The sequence below is a fragment of the Rattus norvegicus genome, chromosome 12, assembly GCF_021556685.1.
Source record: "Rattus norvegicus strain SHRSP/BbbUtx chromosome 12, alternate assembly SHRSP_T2T, whole genome shotgun sequence".
Lineage (NCBI taxonomy): Eukaryota > Metazoa > Chordata > Mammalia > Rodentia > Muridae > Rattus > Rattus norvegicus.
The window spans coordinates 49,282,276-49,304,602 of NC_141545.1; the positions used below are offsets into that span (position 1 = coordinate 49,282,276).

General features: G+C 50.8%; 1 protein-coding gene across 2 annotated transcripts in view; it reads right to left on the reverse strand.

Moving 5' to 3' along the window:
* Window positions 1-22,327, reverse strand: part of Myo1h (myosin IH) — a 76,971-nt gene that overhangs the window by 1,349 nt on the left and 53,295 nt on the right. Inside the window, 17 exon segments of one of the 2 annotated variants that reach the window (NM_001438413.1) lie at window positions 744-843; window positions 1,640-1,737; window positions 1,855-1,925; window positions 2,278-2,413; window positions 2,992-3,047; window positions 3,155-3,248; window positions 3,808-3,891; window positions 4,805-4,964; window positions 5,857-5,941; window positions 7,450-7,518; window positions 8,719-8,795; window positions 10,163-10,276; window positions 13,404-13,521; window positions 14,606-14,711; window positions 15,642-15,722; window positions 17,342-17,388; window positions 20,794-20,888. In NM_001438413.1, coding sequence (NP_001425342.1) covers window positions 744-843; window positions 1,640-1,737; window positions 1,855-1,925; window positions 2,278-2,413; window positions 2,992-3,047; window positions 3,155-3,248; window positions 3,808-3,891; window positions 4,805-4,964; window positions 5,857-5,941; window positions 7,450-7,518; window positions 8,719-8,795; window positions 10,163-10,276; window positions 13,404-13,521; window positions 14,606-14,711; window positions 15,642-15,722; window positions 17,342-17,388; window positions 20,794-20,888 — 1,591 coding nt within the window. 2 annotated transcript variants of the gene reach the window in all.

Here is a 22,327-nt window from a genome sequence, read left to right on the forward strand (position 1 = left end):
CAGGGGACACCGGCTATAGAGCCCAGCCATCTGCCCTGAAGGAAGCAGCTACCACTGGGGACCCCTCTACTTCCTAAGGGAGCAGCCAGGTTAGAAAGAGGGGCAGAGGGACCAACCCGTCAGCATCTTCAGCCTTCGAGAGTCCCTGGGGGCGGGGGAGATGGACAGATCCGGGCAGTACCTCCCATCACTAAAAAGTCACCTACTAACCCTTCAAAGGAACTTCCTTTCACTTGTCCCTAAGGAGGCGGAGGGCCACTCTGCTGCAAAATACCTGTGAACTACTTATATCTGCAAACCAGTTTTATATCTAGGTAAGATATATAAATTACATGTAAACAGAAGACGGACCCCACCGCCATCCGCTTTGCACATGCCACTTCCTCGAAACACGGCAGCAGAATGCAGCTTCAGACTGCACTGACCCAGTGAGGACGGTGAGGCCCTTCTGTCCGGCCCATGGGCCTTTTTCACCTCAGCTGGGTCCCACCTGAGCACAGCGCAGAGCCTTTTGTGAGCCAGCCGACAGCTGGGCTCTAACACTTGAGAATGACAACCATCTTCTGTGCCCCTCCGACTTGAGACTCCCGCCCGCCTGCCCGCCTGCCTTTCAAGCACCATTTTGTTCTTTCTTCCAGAGCACCAGTTGGGACGCAGGGTGGGAGGGTCGATTTTTGGCTCTGGTGCATGCACATCGTCCAGCACTCCCCCCCCCCCCCCCCCCGCTCCACGTAGCCACTCACCACTCTTAACTGTCCGTTTTTATCCTTATAGACTTGGTCTTCCTCTCCAGTCTCAAAAACTATCGTGCCTTCTCTCCCGGGACTGACACAGAACTGTAAACTTAAAATGCAGCGAGTGACGGGTTACTGCCCGTGAGAGAAACTCACTCGGGAACTATGCTAGCCCACAATCAACCGATCGAGTTCCTGCTTTGTCTCACTGTTGGCTAAAATCAGGATGTCCTCCCAAAGTGGGCTCTCTAAAGGGCTATCTGATGCACTGAGGAGAGCAGCCCGCCCCGTTCCTTCTGAAGCCCACAGCCAACCAAGGAGTCCATCCCCAGAGCCCCGTCAGAATAGATGTGCTTTTAAGAACCCCCACCCACTCTCTACCCTGCCTGTGAATTCACCCATCGGGGCCATGAGAGCACAGCGACACTCAGCAGAGAGCAGGAGTCCTTACCATCCCCCCTTGCCAGCCGTGTGCCTCGAGCACACTGGGTAACCTGAGCTTGCTTGCTTGCCTTGCTCAGAATGGGGCACTAAGGGGCTGTTCCGCCCTTACTGGGAGGATTGAGAGCTCTCTCTGCCTCAGCCGACTCCTTCACCCCCTAAAGAAACCAGCCCTTCTCCTGAAGCCCCTGTACCACTGCCATCCTGCCACCGCAGTCCTGGCTGATAACGGGTCCCCCTCGAACATCAGTGCCCCCTTTGAAAATGGAGGAAGGAGATGCTGACTCCTTTGTGTACCCTGTGCCCAAGATTGGGACGGAGAAAGGAATGTCCTTCACAACCGATGCACGGTGTGGCAGTCTCTGGCGCCTCCCAGTCCTTACTGGAGGACCCCTAACCCCTCGTGCAGGAGGAGGCAGGCGGGGCTCGCACTGGGGGCCTTGTCACAGTGGATCAGCCCCTACCTTCCTTGGACAACCCGGACGACATGCTCCCTCTTAATCAGCATGGCGAGCTTGGTGGCCACCTCAAATATGTGTTCACACTGCAGGATGGTATCCCCCTGTGGAGAGTGAGTTCCAGGTGAGTGGTTTGGATATGGAGGTTCTGCGGTGTTCAACTTGGGGAAGCGAGCTATTGTGGCTGAAACCCGTCAGTGGAGGCCAGAAACTGTAGTTACCTTTTGCTGTTTGTCTGCTGGTGAGACGTGAATGACTAGGATTCCATCCCTAAGGCTGCTGGTGGAGACACCTAGGACAGATCCAGAGTCTGGCATTAATTTAAAAAAAAAAAAAATGGGGCTGGGTGGCCGTGGCACTCAGGAAGCAGAGGCAGGTGAATCTGATTTCAAAGCCAGCCTGGTCTACAGAGCTGTCAGTAGGACAGCAGGGGCTACACAAAGACCCCATCCTGGGAGGGAAAAAAAATAAAAACTGGGGCCTGAGGACCTGAGTTTGGATGCCCAGCATCCACGCAGAAGTGAAACAAACCGTGCACATCTCTAACCCGGCATCAGGGTGGGGCGGGCCAGGTAGGTGCAGCCACTGGGCTCTCAGAACACGAGAGACAGAGTAGACGCCCACTGAGGCTGCCCCCCACTCACCTCTCAGAGCTGAGTACTCCATCTTCTGCTTGATTTTGGAAAACTCCACCAGGTACGCTGACCTCAGCGTGAGGAGGAGTTGCCGCTGTCGTGCCTTGAAGCCTTTTCTGTCATACTTGATGACCGGGACACCGTACTGCAGGGTGGGCGAGTGTCACCCGAGGGCCGGGGACAGAGCCTTTCTGTTCTGTGCTCTACCTTACTCCTCAGCCCCCAACAGGCTGCAGCCTGGCCCTCCCAGGTCTGCTCTGAGAGGCCAGCACAGAGGAGAGCATGCATGGCTACTAGGTTCTCATAGTCTCTCCTGTTTTCCCCTATAATCAGGCAGGTGACAGCTGCCACCAAGCATATGAGCCATTCTCTCTCAGCCCTCAGTCACCTCACAAGCCACAATAAGGGATGGAAGCAGTGACCTCCTACTGGCCACTGTTGAGAGACCCGGGTCAGTACTGGGGTCATCAGTGTCCCCCGCCAACATGGGGTCTCCTGACTACAACTGTTTCATAGAGAAGCAAACCAAGATGGTGTGGAGGGTGACTGACAGAAGACAACAGAGGCAGTTAGCAAACGCCGCCTGGTAATATTAGTGCCCAGAGTGGCAGTGGGGAGTCCCAGCGAACCCAGCTGTACCCTGTTTAAGCAACACTTCTAGATGCTCATGCGGAAAACACACCCTGGCCTCAGATATAACAAGGGTCTTGGTAGAGGCCGTACCTGGATCTTCTCGCTGCCCAGCAGTTGAAGCACTTTGGGGTTTATCTTGCCTTCATCTAAGGAAGGAACCAGAGCAGCAGGAGTCGACCCCAGCCCTGTGACTGTACTGAGAGGCTCAGCCGGGGAGAGGATCCCTGCCCTCCTAGGAAGCACACTCACTCACCCAGCCTGCTGCTGGCAAAGGGTTGGCTTAAGCTCTCTGCGTAGCCCTCCTTCTTTCCCCGGAATAGCCCACTGGTCACTGCCTTTTGCTGCATCTGTAACAACAGGTCAGAGTGTAGAGCAGGTGGCCCCCGGCAGTTTTCAGACAGGAGGGTAACAACTGCCCTACAGCGTAAACTGATGGAGAGCGAGTGGGCCGGTGCTTTGAGGGTCCCTTACGTTGGTTTCCTGTGGTGGAAGTTTCGGAGCTCCAAGGACCATCTCTCCTAAATCAGAGCTCTGTAACTCAAGCCCAGAGGCAGCCCTCGGCCTGCCGCTTGTGCGGGACACAGCTATGGCATCCGTGTTTACACATCTGTGGCTGCTTCTTACCATAGCACACAGCCCAGAAAGCCTCAAAGAAGGAGTCTGCGGCCCTCCACAGAAGAGACTACAGGTAAGTGTCCTCTAGCTTGGGGAATCCCGCCTGGAGAAGCACAGGGGCCCATCTGGATTTCATTGCCGTGGTGGAACAGCACAGGGATGCCGACGGAAGCAGCTTGGGTACAAGTCGTGGGAATAGAGTGACCTTTGGCTCCCTGGTAGACGGCAGAACCCACTTAGCACCAATAATCTGGTCCCTGCCACCATGCATGCGCCATACATCTGTCCTACCATGGCTTTCCTCTCGGCTGAGATTCCACGGCAGTACTTCCGAACAAGGTTCCTCGTGCACATCCTTCTAAGCAGATTGGAAGCCTGTGTGGAGAGCAAACTTCTCTGTCACCCCTACATGGCAGCTTCTCAGGAGCTTACACTCAAGACAGCCGGCAGCCCCTCCAGCAGGTCAGCACTGCTGAACTAGGTTTTGCTAACTTGGGTATGATTAGAACCACTTGGTGGGGGGGCTCGTAGAAAGGAGACTAAGACTCTTGCACAGTGGGCTGGAGAGATGGCTCAGTGGTTAAGAGCACTGACTGCTCTTCCAGAGGTCCTGAGTTCAAATCCTAGTAACTACATGGTGGCTCACAACCATCTGTAATGATATCTGATGCCCTCCTCTGGGACATCGACATCTACAGTGTACTTATATAATAAATAAATAAATCTTAAAAAGAGTTGTGCACAGTAGGGCTTCAGTGGAGCCCAGGAATCTTCCAGTAGTTGCCATTAGGGGTTTTCAAACTGTGGGCTATGACCCCTTTGGGGGTCAAATGACCCCATTTAGAGGGGTCACCTATCAGATATCCTGTACATCAGATATTTACATATGGTTCATAACTAGCAAAATCACAGCTATGAAGTAGCAACGAAATAAGTTTGTTAAAGGGTCATAGCATTAGGAAGGTTGAGAACCACTGTTCTAGAATATTCTTTGTGGAACCCATGGCAGTCACTTAGCTTCAAGACTGCTACATTGTGGTTGGAAACCATTCAGAGTACTCTCACAAATCTGTAATCTCGGGGTTTGGGATGCCCGGGCAGGGCCAGCCTGGGTTATATAGTAAGAACCTGTATTCTGAACAGGCTCTGTCTAAGCAGGTATCTATTGGGTTTATAATCCCTGCTGATGAATGCTGAGGTATCTGTTCCTTCTGAAACACTGTTGCAAAATAAAGACTTTGAAAAGCAGCCCTGTCAGCTCTCGGTCATCATCCCAGTTCAGACTTACGTTCTCCAGGATGCCCGGAGGCCTCAGCCAGCTCTTGTCCAGAACGTTCTTTGGCACGTGGTAGCGAAGATTCAGGATGTAATTCTTCCTCACGAGCAGTAAGAACTCCTCGTTGTCAGGGCAAAGGGGTTTGTCACGGTTGATGAAACCCTTGATGAACCTCGGGAAAGTGACAGGAGGGTTTACACAGTCACACAGTCTGGGGGACAGATAATGTAGCACCCCACCCCTACCACACCTGCCCTCGCAGCACTCTGTGTTCCACCCATGCTGTTTACTCTTTTTAACTAACTTGAGTTGTTGATTTATAAATGAGCAGCATGAGGCTGGAGAGATGGCTCAGCGGTTAAGAGCACCTGACTGCTCTTCCAGAGGTCCTGAGTTCAATTCCTAGCAACCACATGGTGGCTCACAACCATCTGTAAAGGGATCCGATGCCCTCTTCTGGTGAGTCTGAGGACAGCTACAGTGTCCTCATAGATATATTAAATAAGCCTTTATTTTTTATTTTAAAATTATTCCTTTGAAGAGGAAGGCAGGCAGGCTCCGTAGCTGGGCTCATGTTCCCTGAGAAAAATCGGGCGACAGCTGGTCTCAGTGGCCAGATTGCCTGCAGTCCCCACAGTATCTTGTCTGATGACAGTTTGTGAGACTTGCTCACTTTCCCTGCCTGGCTCTGGAAGTCACGTGATTAAGGGAGCCGAGAGCTGAGAGGTGGGACCCAGAGCAGGGAGAACTGGGCTCCCAGCATTGCTCTGAGGGCGGAGCTTTCTGTATAAATCAAGACCACAGCTAGAGAGATGGCTCAGTGCTTTTGCTCCCAGTCAGAGGACTGAAGTTCATTCAGATCCGAGCTCCCACGGCAGGCAGCTCACAGGCAACTAACTCCAGCTCCAGAGAACCAGTGCCCCAACTGGAATGCACTCATACCTACTTGCGTAGGCGCATCCCTACCCCTTAAAAGCAACCACAGAAACCCCACCAAGCTGGTGACCATACCCCGTCCTATGACCACACCGCAGTACTCTGGTCCGGTGGAGCTGAGCCCTTACCTCCGTATAATCTGCACCGCCCACTTCCTCCTCTTGATCTCCTTCCGAGCCAGGACTCCACGCCAGTGGGCTTCTAACTTGGTGGCTGGAAGAGTCCACTGCTGCCATTAGAAGGAGGAACATTCACGCGGAAACATGGAAGGCTTTTCCAGAAGGATCCATCCACTCAGCATGTCAGCCCACTAGAGGGCTCTGCTAGGCCCAGAGGTTGCAAGCGGGATGCAACTCAGAGCCTGTGTGTACCAGAGGCTGGGAACCCTGGCCGAAGCTCGGAGTGACAGAAGGCGCCCTCCGGTGGGCCCTGCGGGAACTACACCTGAGACCTATGAACTTAGTCCCAGCGCTGCGTTTTGGTGTTAGCCTGTGCTGGCTTTCAAAGATGGAGATTCATAAACAGGGACACGGAAAGCTAGCTCCTGGCTTGTGTCCGCGTTTTAATGTTTAGTTCGTGTGTGTGTGCGTGCGTGCGTGTGCGCGTGTGTGTGTGTGTGTGTGTGTGCGCGCGCGCGCGCGCCTGCCTGTCTTTGGGTTTTCAGAATGATTTTCTTCCCCCAAAACAGCAGTTTTTCTTTTGGAGGTCAGTCAATTGGGAATCACACATTCCGGCGCTCAGAGCCAGGACTGGCAGACTGGTTAGAAGACCAGCTGCCTGTTTATATAAAGTTTGATTGCAACCCAGTTAAATCCATTCTTTTACATACTGCCTAAAGCAATTCTGAGGAAACAGCGGCAGAGTTGAGGAACTGCGGGGGACTGTAAGACCCACAGATTAGAAACCTTGCCTTGCTGATCTTTGTCATAAAAGGGAACAGAATAGAGCTTTGAAAAGCGGCAAATATGTCCACCTCCTGGCTGAAATTAAAAAACAATTCAGAAAACGAAACTCTAGCCACAAAATACCAACACCCGTCAAACTGCGCTGTTCGGTGACGTCCAGACGGTAAAACTATAAAGAAAAACGTAAGACTGAAATCGAAGAGATAAAGTCTAAGGAATGGTGGGGGAGGGGCATTGCTTAAAAACATGGATCCAGGGGTTGGGGATTTAGCTCAGTGGTAGAGCGCTTGCCTAGGAAGCGCAAGGCCCTGGGTTCGGTCCCCAGCTCCGAAAAAAAGAACCAAAAAAAAATATGGATCCAAAGGAGTTGAGTGATATGTAAAACTTTAAAGGAAAGTCTCTCAGGGATTGGGGAGATGGCTCAGGAGTAGAGTGCTTCACTCTGCAAGCACAGGGACCTGAGTTTGAATCCCCAGTGCCCATACAAAAGCTGGGCATGGAGTACATGCTTGTGATCCCATGGCTACGGGACGGTGGAGACAGAAAGATCGCTGGGACTTGCCAGCCATTCTGATGAACTCAGTCATCCCCCTGTCTCAGAAAATATGGAGGAGAGAGAAGATGCCCAACAAGCGCACATGAACATGTGTACCCGACACATACCTAATTTACATGTGGACACATAAAACTTGTGTACAGGACAGGCACTGTAGGCACCATGCTACGATCTCAGAACTAGGCCCAAGGCGGCTCCAGACAACAGTGTAGGAATGGTGGACAGGGGAAGGATTTGTCACACATCCGCCCAGTCCTTACCTGCTTGTCTCTTCCTCACGTATTCCCGTCTTCCTAGGCAGCCTTTGTATGTGGCCTGGATTCTCGACACTTAAAATAAAGTGAAAGTTTTGGTGAATTGGCTTCTGTGTCTCCGTTCGTGATTTCAGAGGCAGGACTGACCTCCGGGGTGGACCTCGAGAGCCTGCGGTGTAACCACTCCCAGGAAGCTAACAGTGAGGGAGAGACTGGTTCCGTCAGGCCTGGCTCCCAGACGCTCTGTGGTTCTCTGGCCTTCCACAGGGTGAGGAAGAGGCTCCTTATTGGGTACCCAGTTCATAGCTCATGCTCGCAACCCATCCACAAGGCAGGGAGGACATTGGCACATAGGCACACCTCAGAAATAGCATCAGGCTCACGTAGAGATGCCTAGAGCCCCCAACATGGAATGATGTGCACCCCAAAACACCCCACAGCTCTGGCCTTCATCACCCCCCCAACGTAGGGGCTGGGGACCAGAGGCCATGTTCACAGAGAACCCTGCATACCAGCAGCCGCACAGCCTCTAGGAATTGATGCTGACCCAAACTCGGCTGGAGCCTGGCTAATAAGCCTGCAGCTCAGCCAGGTGGATGGCCACGGGGACCTGTTCCCGAAGTCATAGCTCAGTGGTAGAGAGCTTGCATAGCGTGCATGACTGTCAGACCTTGCAACCGGACAGGCCTAAGTTCAAGCCCTGGCTCTGCTGCTGACCAGCTATGGTTCTCAACAGCCTCTCGGGGCCTGTATGTCTCAGCTCCCCTGAGCGGGAGCTGCTGCACCTACTCACGGGCTTGCTCTGGGAGCATGACTGTTGGTCAGGGACCTAGTGCACAGGGCAGAGAGCAAGGACCCCTTAGATTTGCAGTTAGAGAAGTACCCTCCCCTCATCCAACTGTCGCTCACCATTCCCAAAAACACCCTGGGTGCAGGTTTGAAGGCACACCACACCTGTGGTCATCAGAGACAGAAAGGAAACCATGAGGCATGAACTGAGGGGCCTGGTCCCCGTGACTTTATACTTCAGTGTGCGTGAGGGTGCAGGCAGAGAATGAGACACGTGGACACGTGATGTGTCCACACCTGCCCTCGGAGAGCATCAGGTCAGAGGCGTCCTCTCATAACCTCACAGCCTTTATCCCTTTATCCCTGGTTCTTAAGTACTGCCTTCTGACACATCCCACAGACAACCACGATTAAGGTTTTTCTTCCCTTCTCCCTGGCTAAATGTGTCCATAATCTCTTGAAATCAGGACAGAAAGCATGTCATACCTAGTTGATGTTTACTGAATTCAAAGGCATCTTCAGTAGCAAACAGGGTTCTCGGGAAGCGAATGAATATTTTGGTTCTAGAAGCAAAAGGAAACATAATCACTGACTGGTCCACTGCCACCTACGGTGGTTGAGTAGTGTCCTGCCCCAGTGCATGTCCAATCAGGACTTTAGAATGTGACCTTCGTGCGTGTGTGGGAGGGGAGTGTGGGGGTGAGGGCTGTCTGCAGATGTGCTTAGAGTATGGTAGAAGGCAGATTGTAGGTTAGAGTAGGCCCTGAATGCAGTCCAGCTCCTCTTCTAAGAGCTGGGATGTGGGACCCAAGCAGGCAGGAGTGATGCTACCAGGGTAGTAAGAGGTCTCACTGTGTCAACTACATAGCACCTTGTGTAGCAGCTGAGGGGGCCAGCAGCATGACATGCCCTGGGGTGCCAAGTCCAGGGCTGTAGAATGGGGACAGATTTGTGTGGCCCTCTTGGATATGTGAATAGATTAACAGAGCTAAAAGAGAGAAGCTGGAGCTGGCGGGGAGCTCACTGGTAGATCTGGAAACAGGGACCCCCTGAAGCAGGCAGGCCCTGCTGTCTGTGAACTGGTCCTCCTGGGGCTTGAACATGAGACAGCTGTGCCTTGTGACCCTGATCAACAGTCCAGACCCAAGCCATCCTGGCTAATCCAACTGAGCTCCTGAAAGTATTCAACTCATGGGGAAGCACTCTGCTCCGGCGAGACCGCATCCCTACAGTGGTACCTGATGTTCTAGAATACCATTATGGGATGCCAGGGAGGCAGCAAGGTGAAGTTAGCATTTTGGGTGGTGCTGTGCTCATTTGAGCAGAGAGAGATGCTAGGCCAGCACAGGCTGCCCCTTCTTCTTCATCTTGTAGACAGAGGCTCTGCCTAATCATAGAAGCAGCCTTAGAACACCTGGCTTCTTCGGGACCACTGTAACACACTTAGCTACATTTACACTGTAACACACTTAGCTACATTTACACTGTAACACACTTAGCTACATTTACACTGTAACACACTTGGTTACATTTACACTGTAACACACTTAGCTACATTTACACTGTAACATGCTTAGCTACATTTAAACTGCAACACACTTAGCTACATTTACACTGTAACACACTTAGCTGCATTTACACTGCAACACACTTAGCTACATTTAAACGTGGTGGGTAGAAGAATTGGCTTGCAAACTATGTCTCCAAAGAAAGGGGAGGTAGTATCAGGAATGTCCAACTCTTGGTCTGACAGCCATGGCTCCTGAGAATGAGGGTTTTAAAGGCTTTTTTCCCAATTCAATTGAGCAGATCTCAGTGAGAACTCTGTAGATGACAACACTGCACACCTCCCTGTCAAAGGCTGGACACACCGGCTCCGTGCGGACTGGCGCACCAGCTCTGACAGTTTGGGGGTTTCCTGGCCACTTACTTTCCTAACTTGTAGTCCTGAGGTTGGTAACCGATATACTTGATCAGCCGCTCAACGCCCTCTCCTGGCGGTCCATGCCAGTGCGGCCAGGTGTCTGGGCACAATGACTTGTACCTACCAGGAATGGAGAAAAGGGACATATAGAAGCCACCAGGACACCCTACACTGCCCTCCACACACCCCTAGAGGTCTCCCAGACTTCCTTGAAGTGTATCAGCCACTCGAGGTACAGTCAGCTCAGTAATACGTTCAGGTGGGGAAAGGTATGAGAGAAAGCAGCTACCACAGCAGAACCATAGCAGCAAGGAGCCAAGTGGCTCTCTCTCACTCCTAGGTGTGTATCCAAGAGCTGCACCCCGTGTCCAGAGAGCCTCGTGCAGCACTGTTTATGATGGCCCAATGTGGGGCAGCCCAGCTGTCTACCAGTGGGCCACCAGACAGGCAACAGATGTGCTCAAGTGACATGCTTGGTTTCATGTGAGCATGTATGAAGCACCTCATGTGTGGACACAAGGGCATGGGCACGCATGTGTGCTCTTGTAGGATGATGTCATTATGCAGGTGAAGGCAGGTACAGGATAGAATGAGGCCTGTCATTGGACAAGCAGGAAGGATGGGCGGGAGAAAAGTTTTAGAGAGGAGGAGCCTGGAGCGAGAGGAGAAGCCACCGAAAGAATATGGAGGCGGATGTTAAGATTTCTCTCTGCACATTTACAGGTTGTTAGGACTACTCTTTTTTTTTTTTTTAAAGATTTATTTATTTATTCTATCTAAGTACACTGTAGCTGTCTTCAGATACACCAGAAGAGGGCATCAGATCTCTTTACAGATGGTTGTGAGCCACCATGTGGTTGCTGGGAATTGAACTCATGACCTCTGGGAGAGCAGTCGGGTGCTCTTAACCACTGAGCCATCTCTCCAGCCCGTTAGGACTACTCTTAAGGGATGGGTGTGTACAGGATTTTGTGCTTTGATGGGCAATTAGATCTTATCGATTGGGTCCGAGGTTATTGTGGTGTGTTCTTTCATGAGGCAACTTAATTGAATTCAAGAGATGTGGTGGCTGGATGCACTGGGCCCAACACAGAATTGGGGTGCCTATGCCTGGCGTGGTAACAACCCGCCTTGGGAACTAGATGGGTAGAGAATTGCTCCCAGGCTCAGAGAGTAGCCGTCGGCAGTGTGAGATGGGATGGAGCTTAGTGAGTGAGACGCTTTGCTGACTGAGATGAAGATATCCCACAAATGCCATGTGGCCCTACGGTGCCAGCACGAGTGTGGGATAAAAGAAACCTTTTATTTATTATTATTATTATTATTATTATTATTATTATTATTATTATTTTACCGCAACACTCTCTGTGTGTATGTATGTATGTGTATGTGTCTGTCTGTGTGTGTATGTGTCTGTGTGTGTGTCTGTGTGTGTGTATGTGTGTGTATGTGTATATGTGTATATGTATGTGTGTGTATGTGTGTTTATGTCTCTCTGTGTGTGTATGTGTGTGTGTGTATGTATGGGTGTGTGTATGTTTATATGTGTGTGTCTGTGTACGTGTGTATGTGTATATGTGTATATGTATGTGTGTGTATGTGTGTCTGTGTGTTTTATGTGTGTTTATGTGTCTCTCTGTGTGTGTATGTGTGTGTATATGTGTGTGTGTATGGGTGTGTGTGTATGTGTATATGTGTGTGTATGTGTGTATATGTATATGTATGTATGTGTGTTTATGTATGTGTGTATGTGTGTCTGTGTGTGTGTATATGTGTGTATGTGTGTTTATGTGTCTCTCTGTGTGTATGTGTATGTGTGTGTATGTATGTGTGTATGTATATGTGTGTATGTGTGTGTATGTGTGTGTCTTTGTGTGTGTGTGTGTAGGATGGATGCCGGGTGTCTTTCTCAGTTGCTCTTCACTGGGGCAGGGGCCCCTGATGAACTCACAGTCTGCTGAGATGGCGAGTCTAGGTAGCCCGCTGGCACAGGAACCCTGAATGACTCCTGACTGCTGGGGTTAATGTGGGCTGTTGAACCCACCTAGCATTTATGTGGGTGCAGGCTGAGGATCACAAGTGTGAGGTCAGGGTCTCAGACATTTCTGAGATGTCTTTTGAGACAGGGTCAGAGGTTGGTATGTAGACCAGGCTAGCTTCAAACTTACAGAGATCTGCCTGCCTCTCCCTTCTGGGGCTAGAATTAAAGGAGTGAGCCACCACACACAGCCGGAAACTACTTCCTTCAGAGTAGCTTTGGCTCTGGTGTTGGCTTTATTCCAGACCATCGCACACCTTCGGGGCCCCTCTAAAGTCAGCCTCCAGCCTGGCACGATTCTCTCTTCCATGACTTCCCTGCACTCGGTCTCACATCCCTCCACCAGAAAATGAACTGCCTAAGGGCAAAGAAGCACACCCTGCCCATGGGATGGCTCGGGAGTCACTCACGATATCAGCGGGGAGAAGGGGGCATCTGGGATGCAGTGACCTAAGACTTAAGATGGGGGATGGCAGAAATGGCAGGCGTGCGTGTTGAGGATACAGTGAGTAGTGGTGTGATCCTCACTTGATGCCAGGTCAAAAAAAAAAAAAAAAAAAAAACAAAAAACCAGATAAGGAGAGTGTTAATGGTAGGTAGACAGCAGGCAATGTAGATACAACCAGAACCACAGGGAAAAGAGCGATGGGAAATGCTCTGAGGACCCTACTATGCTCAAACACCAAAGGCCCCATCATAATGGTCTGAGACAGCCAACTGGGCAGCCATCTTGACTTAGGAAGATGGCTGCTTTGGGATGCTCAACCCAGAGTGTAGAGAGGCCATGTACTACCTAACCCCAAAGAAGCCGCTGTGGGTGTGGCACTGAAGCTTTCTAAACACCTGACACTTTAACCCCTGCAGTGGGTAAAGGGATAGGTCACATCTGTGAGGCCTTCATGACACCACCACAGTTGCACCCGCTGTCTTTCACAGCCCAGCACAGAGGCACTAACCCTTAGGGATCAGATGGACCATGCTCCCCTTGGTGCCGGGTCTGAGTACCCAGACACTCCCCCAGACTGCAGAAAGCTGAGTTAGGGTAGGGTTTTGTGAACTCAGCAGAAGACTGGGTCCCAGTTTTGCAGGAGAACACATGGCAGTGCCTTCTGTTCTCATGGCCCTTGTGCTTCAAATCCGATCGCACGTCCCTAGGGAACACCACCCGATTGACCACACTGTCTCCCGGAGAACACAGACTCAACTTACCTTTGCAGGAAATGCTCATACTTGCGCCTGTAGGCGAAGCCTGCCCGCCGCACACGCAGGTGCTCCATGAGCCCCAGGTACTTGATCTGGTGGCTAATGAGGAAGTCGTCAAACTTGCCTTTGGAGAAACAGAAGAGAGTGACCCGGAAACGCTCCCTCGGCTCCATTTAAACCCCGGCTCCAGGCTGCAGCTAGCCACAGGAACCTGTTACTAGGCTCCCACTGTGCTTCTTAGGTGGGAGGATTTGCTAGGAAATTCTAGTTTCTCCTGATAATCTGATGACGTGGCCGGGACTCTCACAAGAAACAACTGGACGAAGGGTTTACTGTTGCCACCTCCCTAGGGAGGCCGTGCCACCCTGTTCTCTAGTAGCCACCTGCCTGGGTCATGGAAGAGTCTTTGGAAAGTGTATGACCCACAAAGCGTTAGGGGAGATTGCTTACTGCTGTAAGGAACACTCCTGTCATCTGTCACTCTGATTCCTGTTACCTTGGACATCTGCCTGGCATCTCCAGTCTCAGAGCAGAGCGTCCTCTGGAGCATCAAAGTCTATCATTAGTGTTCTTTTCTTGCTTTTGTCTATGTCTACCTGAGTGAAGGAGCCTGCCCCTGCCGGTCTCCAAACTGACTCTGCCTCCTGACCCCGCCCCTCCCAGCCGGGCTCTACCTCCTGACCCCGCCCCTTCCAACCTGGCTCTGCCTCCTGACCACTCCCCTCCCAACCTGGCTCTGCCTCCTGAGATTAAAGGCATCATGGCCAGCCCTTTTCTAAAAGTTTAAGTGCGCATGCATGCGCATGTGTGTGTGTAAGAGAGTACAACCTCAACTGTGAGTCCTCACTTTCTATCTTGCTTCAGATAGGATCTCCTGTTGTTTCTGAGGCGCACTAGAACACCAGGTTAGCTCACAAGCTAACCAGGAATTCTGTCTCTGCCTCCCACCTCTCCACGCGACCACTTGTGTTAGGAACACAGATGACTGTGTCTGGCTTTATGTGGGTTCTGGGGATTTGAACTCAGATCCTCTTGCTGGCAAGGCAAGAACTTCACCCACTGAACCATATCCCAGGCCGCTGTTTGAGAAAGAAGAGCTCATGTCCAAGGAGAAGGCTGTGGTGGGTTTGGAGTTCTTGACCATGGCCGTCCTGCTTTGCTTCCCCCGCCTCCACATCCGAAACTCAGGGCTCAGGTGGGTAACTCACTGGGTTCCTTCCTTTCATTGGGCTTGATGCAGCGGATGTAGGAAGGCTCCTTGGAGATGAGAATTTCCAGGAGGCTGCTCAAGCTGTTCTTAAACTGAGTCCCAACCTGTGCAGCGAGAGGATCCATTAAGTCGACACCCCTGCTTCCGGCTGAGCTCTTGAGACAGCACAGCAGAGGCGCAGCTGCCCCCATCCCCCACCCCCACCCCCCACCCCCTGGAGGCTGGAGGTAGCCTGTTCTGGGAAGGTCAGTTCCCAGTGCTTTGGTGCCATAACTAAAAGAGAGTGGGATAAAACAGAGAAACCAGTAGACAGAGACTGGGGAGAGCCCTGTGCGCGTAGACACTAGGTCCCGCTGCTCAGCATCAGAGCAGCCATAGTATTGCGACTAGGTTCTCAGGTGTCCTTCAAAGGTCCATGTACTGAGTCTGTGGTCCCCAGTGCAGCAGGCTCTTACAGCGAGGGAAGGGCTCTGACGTCATCAGCAGAGTCAGAGCCCCAGAGGTTGGTGGGTTCTTTCAGGGGGCGGTTCTTTAGGAGGGGCGTGGGCTCTTTAATAGGTGGGCCTCCAGGGAAGAAGTAAGTTACTTAGCTTTGAAAGGTGTATTCCCTCTTCCTCCCTCTGCCCCCCCTCCACACACCTCTGCTGCGGTCCTCAGGTCCTCCGTGCCTCCCACATCCGGAGGTTATGGAGTGCAGTCTCCAAAGCCAGGGACTAAATTAGCTTTTAAATTTTTTTCCTCAAGGATTTGTCACAGGGCGGGAAAGCTGGCTCACACATGCCTAGCACCGTATGGGGCAAGGCTGCCGCTGGGTCCAGGCCCCTGTCCCTAGGTCCAAGTCCCTTCATTTGACAATACTTTCTCTCACTGGCAGACTGTAACCCCTCGAGGGCACCACCCGCCGGGCCCAGCAAAGGAATGAACTGATACGAAGTTTACACGTGCGTTTTTTGTAGTTATCTGTGCCAGGAGACTATTACCCTATGGCTTTTTGTTCAATGCTAAATTCACACCAGCATCTCTCCCTCACCCACCGTGGGTGGTCGCCTCCGGTTTTCAAGCTCCGCCACCAGGAAACACTCCCTCAAGATGCTATTCTTGGAGCTGCACAGCACCTGTGTGAAGAGAGGCCGCCCTGAACTCTCTGCTGTCGGAATCCTAGAGGCCATCAGGGGACAGCAGAGCCACCGGGGAGTGGGAAGAGACACAAAGACATGGGGAGCCAGGGGCTAGAGCTGTAGATTGTTCCCTTCCTGTACTAAGACCCTGGGTTCCACACCCAGCATTGCCAAAGAGGACCGGAGAAGGTGTCCAAATTCCGCAGCCTCTGCCTGTATACTCTCAGAGGCGGCTACCTTTCTGTACTGTGATTAAGCAAGAGATGTCTCCAGTCCACCTTAGAGCAGGGGAGTAAGCCAACCTATGAACAATACATGGTAAGAAGGCCAGAGCGAGTGAATGTGCGAGGTGCCGTGCACTGCTACGCAGGGGAAGGGAACCGGGGACAAGGTCTGGCCTCAGCCACTTGCAGGGGGCCTCAGAAACCAGCAGATGTAGCCTCTAGGGAGATTCCACCTCACACCAGTCAGAATGGCTAAGACCAAACACTTAGGTGACAGTAGATGCTGGCGAGGATGTGGGGAAAGAGGAGCACTCCTCCATTGTTGGTGGGATTGCAAGCTGGGACAGCCACTCTGGAAATCAGTCTGGAGGTTCCTCAGAAAAATGGACATAGTACTACCTGAGGACCCAGCTATACCTCTCCTGGGCATATACCCAAAAGATGCTTCAACATTTAACAAGGACACATGAAGCCAAAGATTCTAGGTTTTGTATTAGCTGGTCTTGCTCCATCGGTCTTCGAAATACATCTATTATAAGAAAAACATACACCCTCTTTATTCATGTTTATAAGTCCTACTTGGTACCTTGCCTGTGCTCAGCCCCAGCCCATGTGTCCCGGGCACCATCGTCTTCCTCTTCTAATCTTTATTTGATGTTTTTCTTTTAGATACTTTCATTAGCTAGCCAAGGCAGGCCTTAAACTCGAGATCTTCCCATTTCCCTCTCTTAGGTACTGGGGTTACAGGTGTATGCCACCTCTGGAAAAAGTCCTTAATTTAATAAAATTGAGACACATGAAAAAAAATCCTTGTAAGCTGGAGAGATGGCGCAATGGTTAAGAGCACTGACCTCGGGGTTGGGGATTTGGCTCAGTGGTAGAGCACTTGCCTAGCAAGCACAAGGCCCTGGGTTCAGTCCCCAGCTCCAAAAAAAAAAAGAGGAAAAAAAAAAAACAAAAAAACACTGACCGCTCTTCCAGAGGTCCTGAGTTCAAATCCCAGCAACCACATGGTGGCTCACAACCATCTGTGATGGGATCTATTGCCCTCTCCTGGTGTGTCTGAAGACAGCTACAGTGTATTTATATACAATAAATAAATAAATCTTAAAAAGAAAAGTCCTTGTATTTAATCTCAGTCAGCTTTAAAATGGGAAATTCTGTCGATTTTCTCAGACTGGGTCTCAGGCAGTTCATGGCTGCAAACCCTTGTGTACCTGAGGATAGCTTTGAACTCCAGACCCTCTTGCTGGCTGCCTTCCAGGGGCTAGGGAGGATTACAGGTCCCAGCTGAGGACACAATCCATGGACAAGAAAGTTCCAGAAAACCCAGAGCTACCGTGGACTTGTGCCTCACTGTTAGCAACATGTGGGGTGAAGAGTTAGACCTACCTCCTTCAGGTGTCTGTAAAGCAGGTCATTGTTTTTCTCCAAGAATCCTGTTTTTATTAAAAAAAAAAAAGTCTCAACAACGGAATTCCACCAATTCCACACTGACTAATGGCTAAGACACATTCTGGTATGATGGCTTGTATAGGCTCGGCCCAAGGAGTGGCACTATTAAAGGGTATGATTGGAGTGGGTGTGGCCTTGTTGGAGGTGTGGCCTTGTTGGAGGAGGTGTGGCCTCATTGGAGGGGGTGTGTCACTGTGGGTGTGGGCTATAAGACCCTCATTCTAGCTGTCTGGAAGTCAGTATTCTGCTAGCAGCCTTCAGATGAAGATGTAGAACTCTCAGCTCCTCCTGCACCGGGCCTGCCTGGATGCTGCCATGTTCCCACCTTGATGATAACGGACTGAACCTCTGAACCTATAAGCCAGCCCCAGTTAAATGTTGTCCTTATGAGAGTTGCCTTGGTCACCGTGTCTGTTCACAGCAGTAAAAACCTAAGACATTGGTGCCGTCTGAGGTTGCATGGGGTTTCCACACTAAGGCGGGCTGGAACCTGGCAGTGAGTTATGAGCTAAGCATGGGGCAACACCCAGGCCTCCACTCACTCACACTAGAAGGGCAACAATCTACATCAGACAGAGCCAGACAGCATGAGGGACATCCCTACACCCCTCCAGACAGATCCAGATATCCTGGGGATATACCCTGCCTGCCCTCAGACAGAGCCAGACAGCCTTGGACACTGCAGAATGGGAGGAGGCAGCCTGGAGTCTAGTTTCAGGCAAGCATTTATAGAGGCAAAGGGGGTATTCTAGCCTGGCACATATCTGATTGGGGGGCCATCATGGCCTTTAACATAATTGGCTGGTGTTGGGAGCCAAACTTAACTTCTGTTTTCCTCCTGATTGGCAGTTGTTAGAAAGTGAAGTGCCAGGAACAGGCTTGCAACCATAGGGGGTCTAGATTTGTTGAGGGTAACCCGGCTAAGATAGAGTCTGAACCTAAAAGGTCTGGTCTCTCAAAAGGTCAGTTCTCAAAATTGCGGAACATACTGGCAAATTCTATATCTGACAAAGGTCTAGTGTCCGTAATATATAAAGAACGCTCATGATTCAACAATAATTTTTTAACAGGCAAAGTACCTAAATAGGTATTCCTCCAAGGAGGATATACAAAGGACTGGCAAGTACAGAGAGTGTTTGGCATCACCAACTAGCAGAAGAACCAGAGGGCAGGACTTCACACCTGCCCAGAAGGCTGCTGGCAGAGCATTGTGGGTGCTGGGGAGGATGAGGGGAAACTAGGACTATAGCAGCCAAGAGGCTCCTGAAAACACTAGGCAGGGACTTCCATGGGACCCAGTCACTCCTTCCTCACTGTTCACCCCAAAAAAATAAAAGCAACCTGGTCATTCCAGCTACTCAGAAAGCTGAGGCAAGAAAATGGCAAGTTCAAGCTGGCCTGGGCAACTTAGTGCAACTGTCCCAACATTCTAAAACTTTCCATGCATGCATGACCACAGACAGTCCCTGGTACTGTGGAGGAGGGGATATACAGGCATATTCCAGTGTCAGTTCTCACCGCGGCTGGAAGGATAAGCACCCTGAATGGTTGCTGAACTATGGGCGCTGAGAAGGTTATCCAGAGAAAGGAATATTACTGGGCAGTGAAGATGGATGGCAACACAGAGGAAGCTTGAAACCTTATGCCAATGAGGGAACTCAGACCCTGACTGATCACAAATGGGATTCCAGGCCAGGCCAGGAGCTATGGACTTAGCATGGGCACTGGTTCCTCGCCTAGTGTTGTGGGGGAGGGGCAGAGGATGCAGGGGAGGGATAGTGGGTGTGTGAGAGGCAGAAGGGGGAGGGGCAGAGGGTCTGGGGGAGGGGCGGAGGGGGTAGGGGATGTGGGTGGGGCAGAGTATGTGGGGAGGAGTAGAGGATGTGGGGGAGAGAGGAGGGCATGGGAAGGGCAGAAAGCAGGGTGAGAGGAGCAGGGTGTTAGGAGGGGCAGAGAGGGTAGGGAAGGGGCAGAGAGTGTGGGGGAGGGGTAGAGGGTGTGGGGGAGGGGCAGAAGGCAGGGTAAGAGGGCAGAGGTAGGCAGTGTCCTAGAATGAAACTAAGTACACAGATGCACAACACTGAATTCACTAAACCCCCTGAGTTGTGCACGGCAATGGATGTTGTATATGCTGTTTGAATCTTTGTTTTTTTTTTTTTTTGTTTCTTTGCTTCTTTCAAAATTGGTGGTTATATTATAAAGCCCAACCAGCTCCATTTCCGAAGAAACTCCATTTTGTGCGAGACCAGGGGCTCAACTCCCAATTCCAGGAAGAAAACCACAAAGTCCACCTGAGCAAACACCCTATGACAACTCCTCCCTTAGCCATAGCTAGTCAGGCTACAACGGCAGGACTGAGGTACATGGAGATAACCCTAAGACATCCCACAGAGAGTAGGTGACTTAGCCAACCTGTCTGTCAGGTGGTTCTGCCCCCATGTTTGGTTCTTACAGACTACGCCAGAGATGCAGTTTTTAAAATATTAACTTGCTGACCTGTATGCAAATTTCCCAAGTTTGCTGTAACCACAATAAAAGCCCTGCACCCCTAGACTCTCACTTCAGATCCCACTGTGATGGGGGACTGGTGAGAGTCCTTGCTCGTAATAAAAGACCCTTGTGTGTTTGCATCAGAATTGGCGCTTCATGGTCTTTGGGGGTCCCTGTAACTTCGGCATAACAATATTAGTAATTAATAAATAGACCTTTCAGGTGGCTTGCTTGAATTGGACACTAAGGAACTCTGGGGTGGCCACAGGTAGCATCTCCTTGGAGGACTTGGTGATGGGTGTAGGTTGATGTCTTTATGCAAGAAGGCAGGTACAGGACAGAACTAGGCCTGTCATTGGGTAAGAAGGAAGGATGGTGGGAGAAAAGTTTCAGAAGGAGGAGGAGGAGCTGGGAGAACATGATGGCAGATGTTAAGATTCTTCTCCGCACACATCGCAGGTTGTTATAACTATTTTTAAGGGATGGGTGTGTACAGGATTTTGTGGTGGGCAAATTATATCTCATCAATTGGATCAGAAGTTATTGTGTGGTGTGTTCTTTCATGTGGCGACTTAATTGAGTCCACAGTAAGAGGGCCTTGAGATAGGCAGTCTCTGTATGAAACTGGTGCATAGCAGTGACCTGCCCTGGGAACTAGATGGGTAGAGAGATTGCTCCCAGGCTCAAGGAGTAGCCATTGGCAGTATGGGATGGGATGGAGCTTAGCAGGTGAGACGCTTTGCTGACTGAGATGAAAATATCCCACAGATGCCATATGGCCCTATGGTGCTGGCACTAATGCAGGATAAAAGAAACCTTTTTTAAAAATGTTACTGCATCAGACAAGCATGCACACCTGTGCACAACCTATGTGGTTGTGACCCCCCTCAGCCACTCACCTTTGGTGCAGTAGGTAACCTCTCCTGCGTAATGTAGGAGGCAGAATTCCAGCCACCCGATCCTCTTCCGGCCCTTTGGACCAGCCAGCTTCCGGCTACAAGACACAAACACAGACCACCTATGCAGAACGCATGAGCAAGAAGTCCTGGGCCATCTACATTGACGCTGACTCCATGGGGCCTCCCAGGGAGCCTTGCTGCCTGACCGGCTGTCTATCAGGTCTCTCATAATTAGAGCTTTCCTTCACCTAAGCTAGTAGGAAGAAGAGCATATGTCTGTGAGAAACAGTCAGCTTCTGCTTTGTCCTGTTTAAGCTGAGTGACCTGGGCTGGGGGCTTGTCTAGGGGTAGAACACCTCCCTGACATGCATAAAGTCCTAGTTCCCTCAACCACGCAGGGGGTTTGTTCTAGTTTTAAATCTTGTATATGTGGGTGTTTTGCCTTCATGCATGTCTGAGTATCCCATTTGGGCCTAGTGCCTGATGAGGACAGAAGATGGTATTGGATGGCCCGGAACTGGAGGTATAGACATCGGAGTGCTAGGAATCAAAGTTGGGTCCCCTGGAAGGGCAGTGGGTGCCCTTAACCTATCCAGCTCCGTCATTTTTAATTAAAAAAAGAAAAGGTTGAGTATGGTGGTGTGACTTTAATTCAGGAGACAGGAAGATCTCTGAGTCTTGGGCCACCATGGTTTACATAGCCAGCTTCAGGTCAGCCAAGGCTACAGAGTGAGACCCTATCTCAAAAAAGAGGAGGAGGATGTGGAGGGGCAGGAGGGAGAAGGAGAAGGAAAAAGAGATAGAGGGAGAGGAAGTGTTTTCTGTGTGGGAAAGTGTCTGTGTATGGTCAATTGTTGATTTCTGTACTGACAGAGAGCTAAGTACGTTGGGATTTCGGTACTGTTATTCTTCTCAGTCACCTGCCTCAGTATTTTGTAAACACTCTGTGTCCCTTACCTGTTGGTTGGCTTAATAAAGATCTGAAGGCCCATGGCTAAGCAAGAAAGGGAATGCAGGAATCAAGAGAGGGCTCTGGGAGAAGAATGGGGGAGAGGACTTGCCAGTGGGACGGGGAAGTGTTCAGATGTGCAGGGACTGAGAGAGAGGTAAATAATTAGCCAAATGTGGAGTCCTGGTGCCCAGTGGGCTAGGATAACAAAATTAAGTGAGATGAGCTAGCTAGGAAGCAGCAAAATCTAAAGGCCTGAGCTATAATAAAAATTAGTAAGTTTCTGTTTCATTACTTAACCACTGGTGGGTCTAGAAAGTCCCACTATAAGGAAGAGAAAGAAGAGGAAAAGGAAGGGGGAAGAGGAAGAGACAGAGGAAGAAGAAAGGAGGAGGAGAAGGAAGGGAGGAAGAGAAGGAGGAGAAGGAGGAGAAGGAGAAGAAGGAAGAAGGAAGGAAAAAGGAAGAAAAGGAGGAGGAGGAGGAGGAGGAGGAAGAGGAAGTGGTGGTGGTAGTGGTACTAGTGAGACAGGCCGACTCCATATTTTGGAGAACTGGGCAAGTCCAGGAAGGTCAATCACTGAAA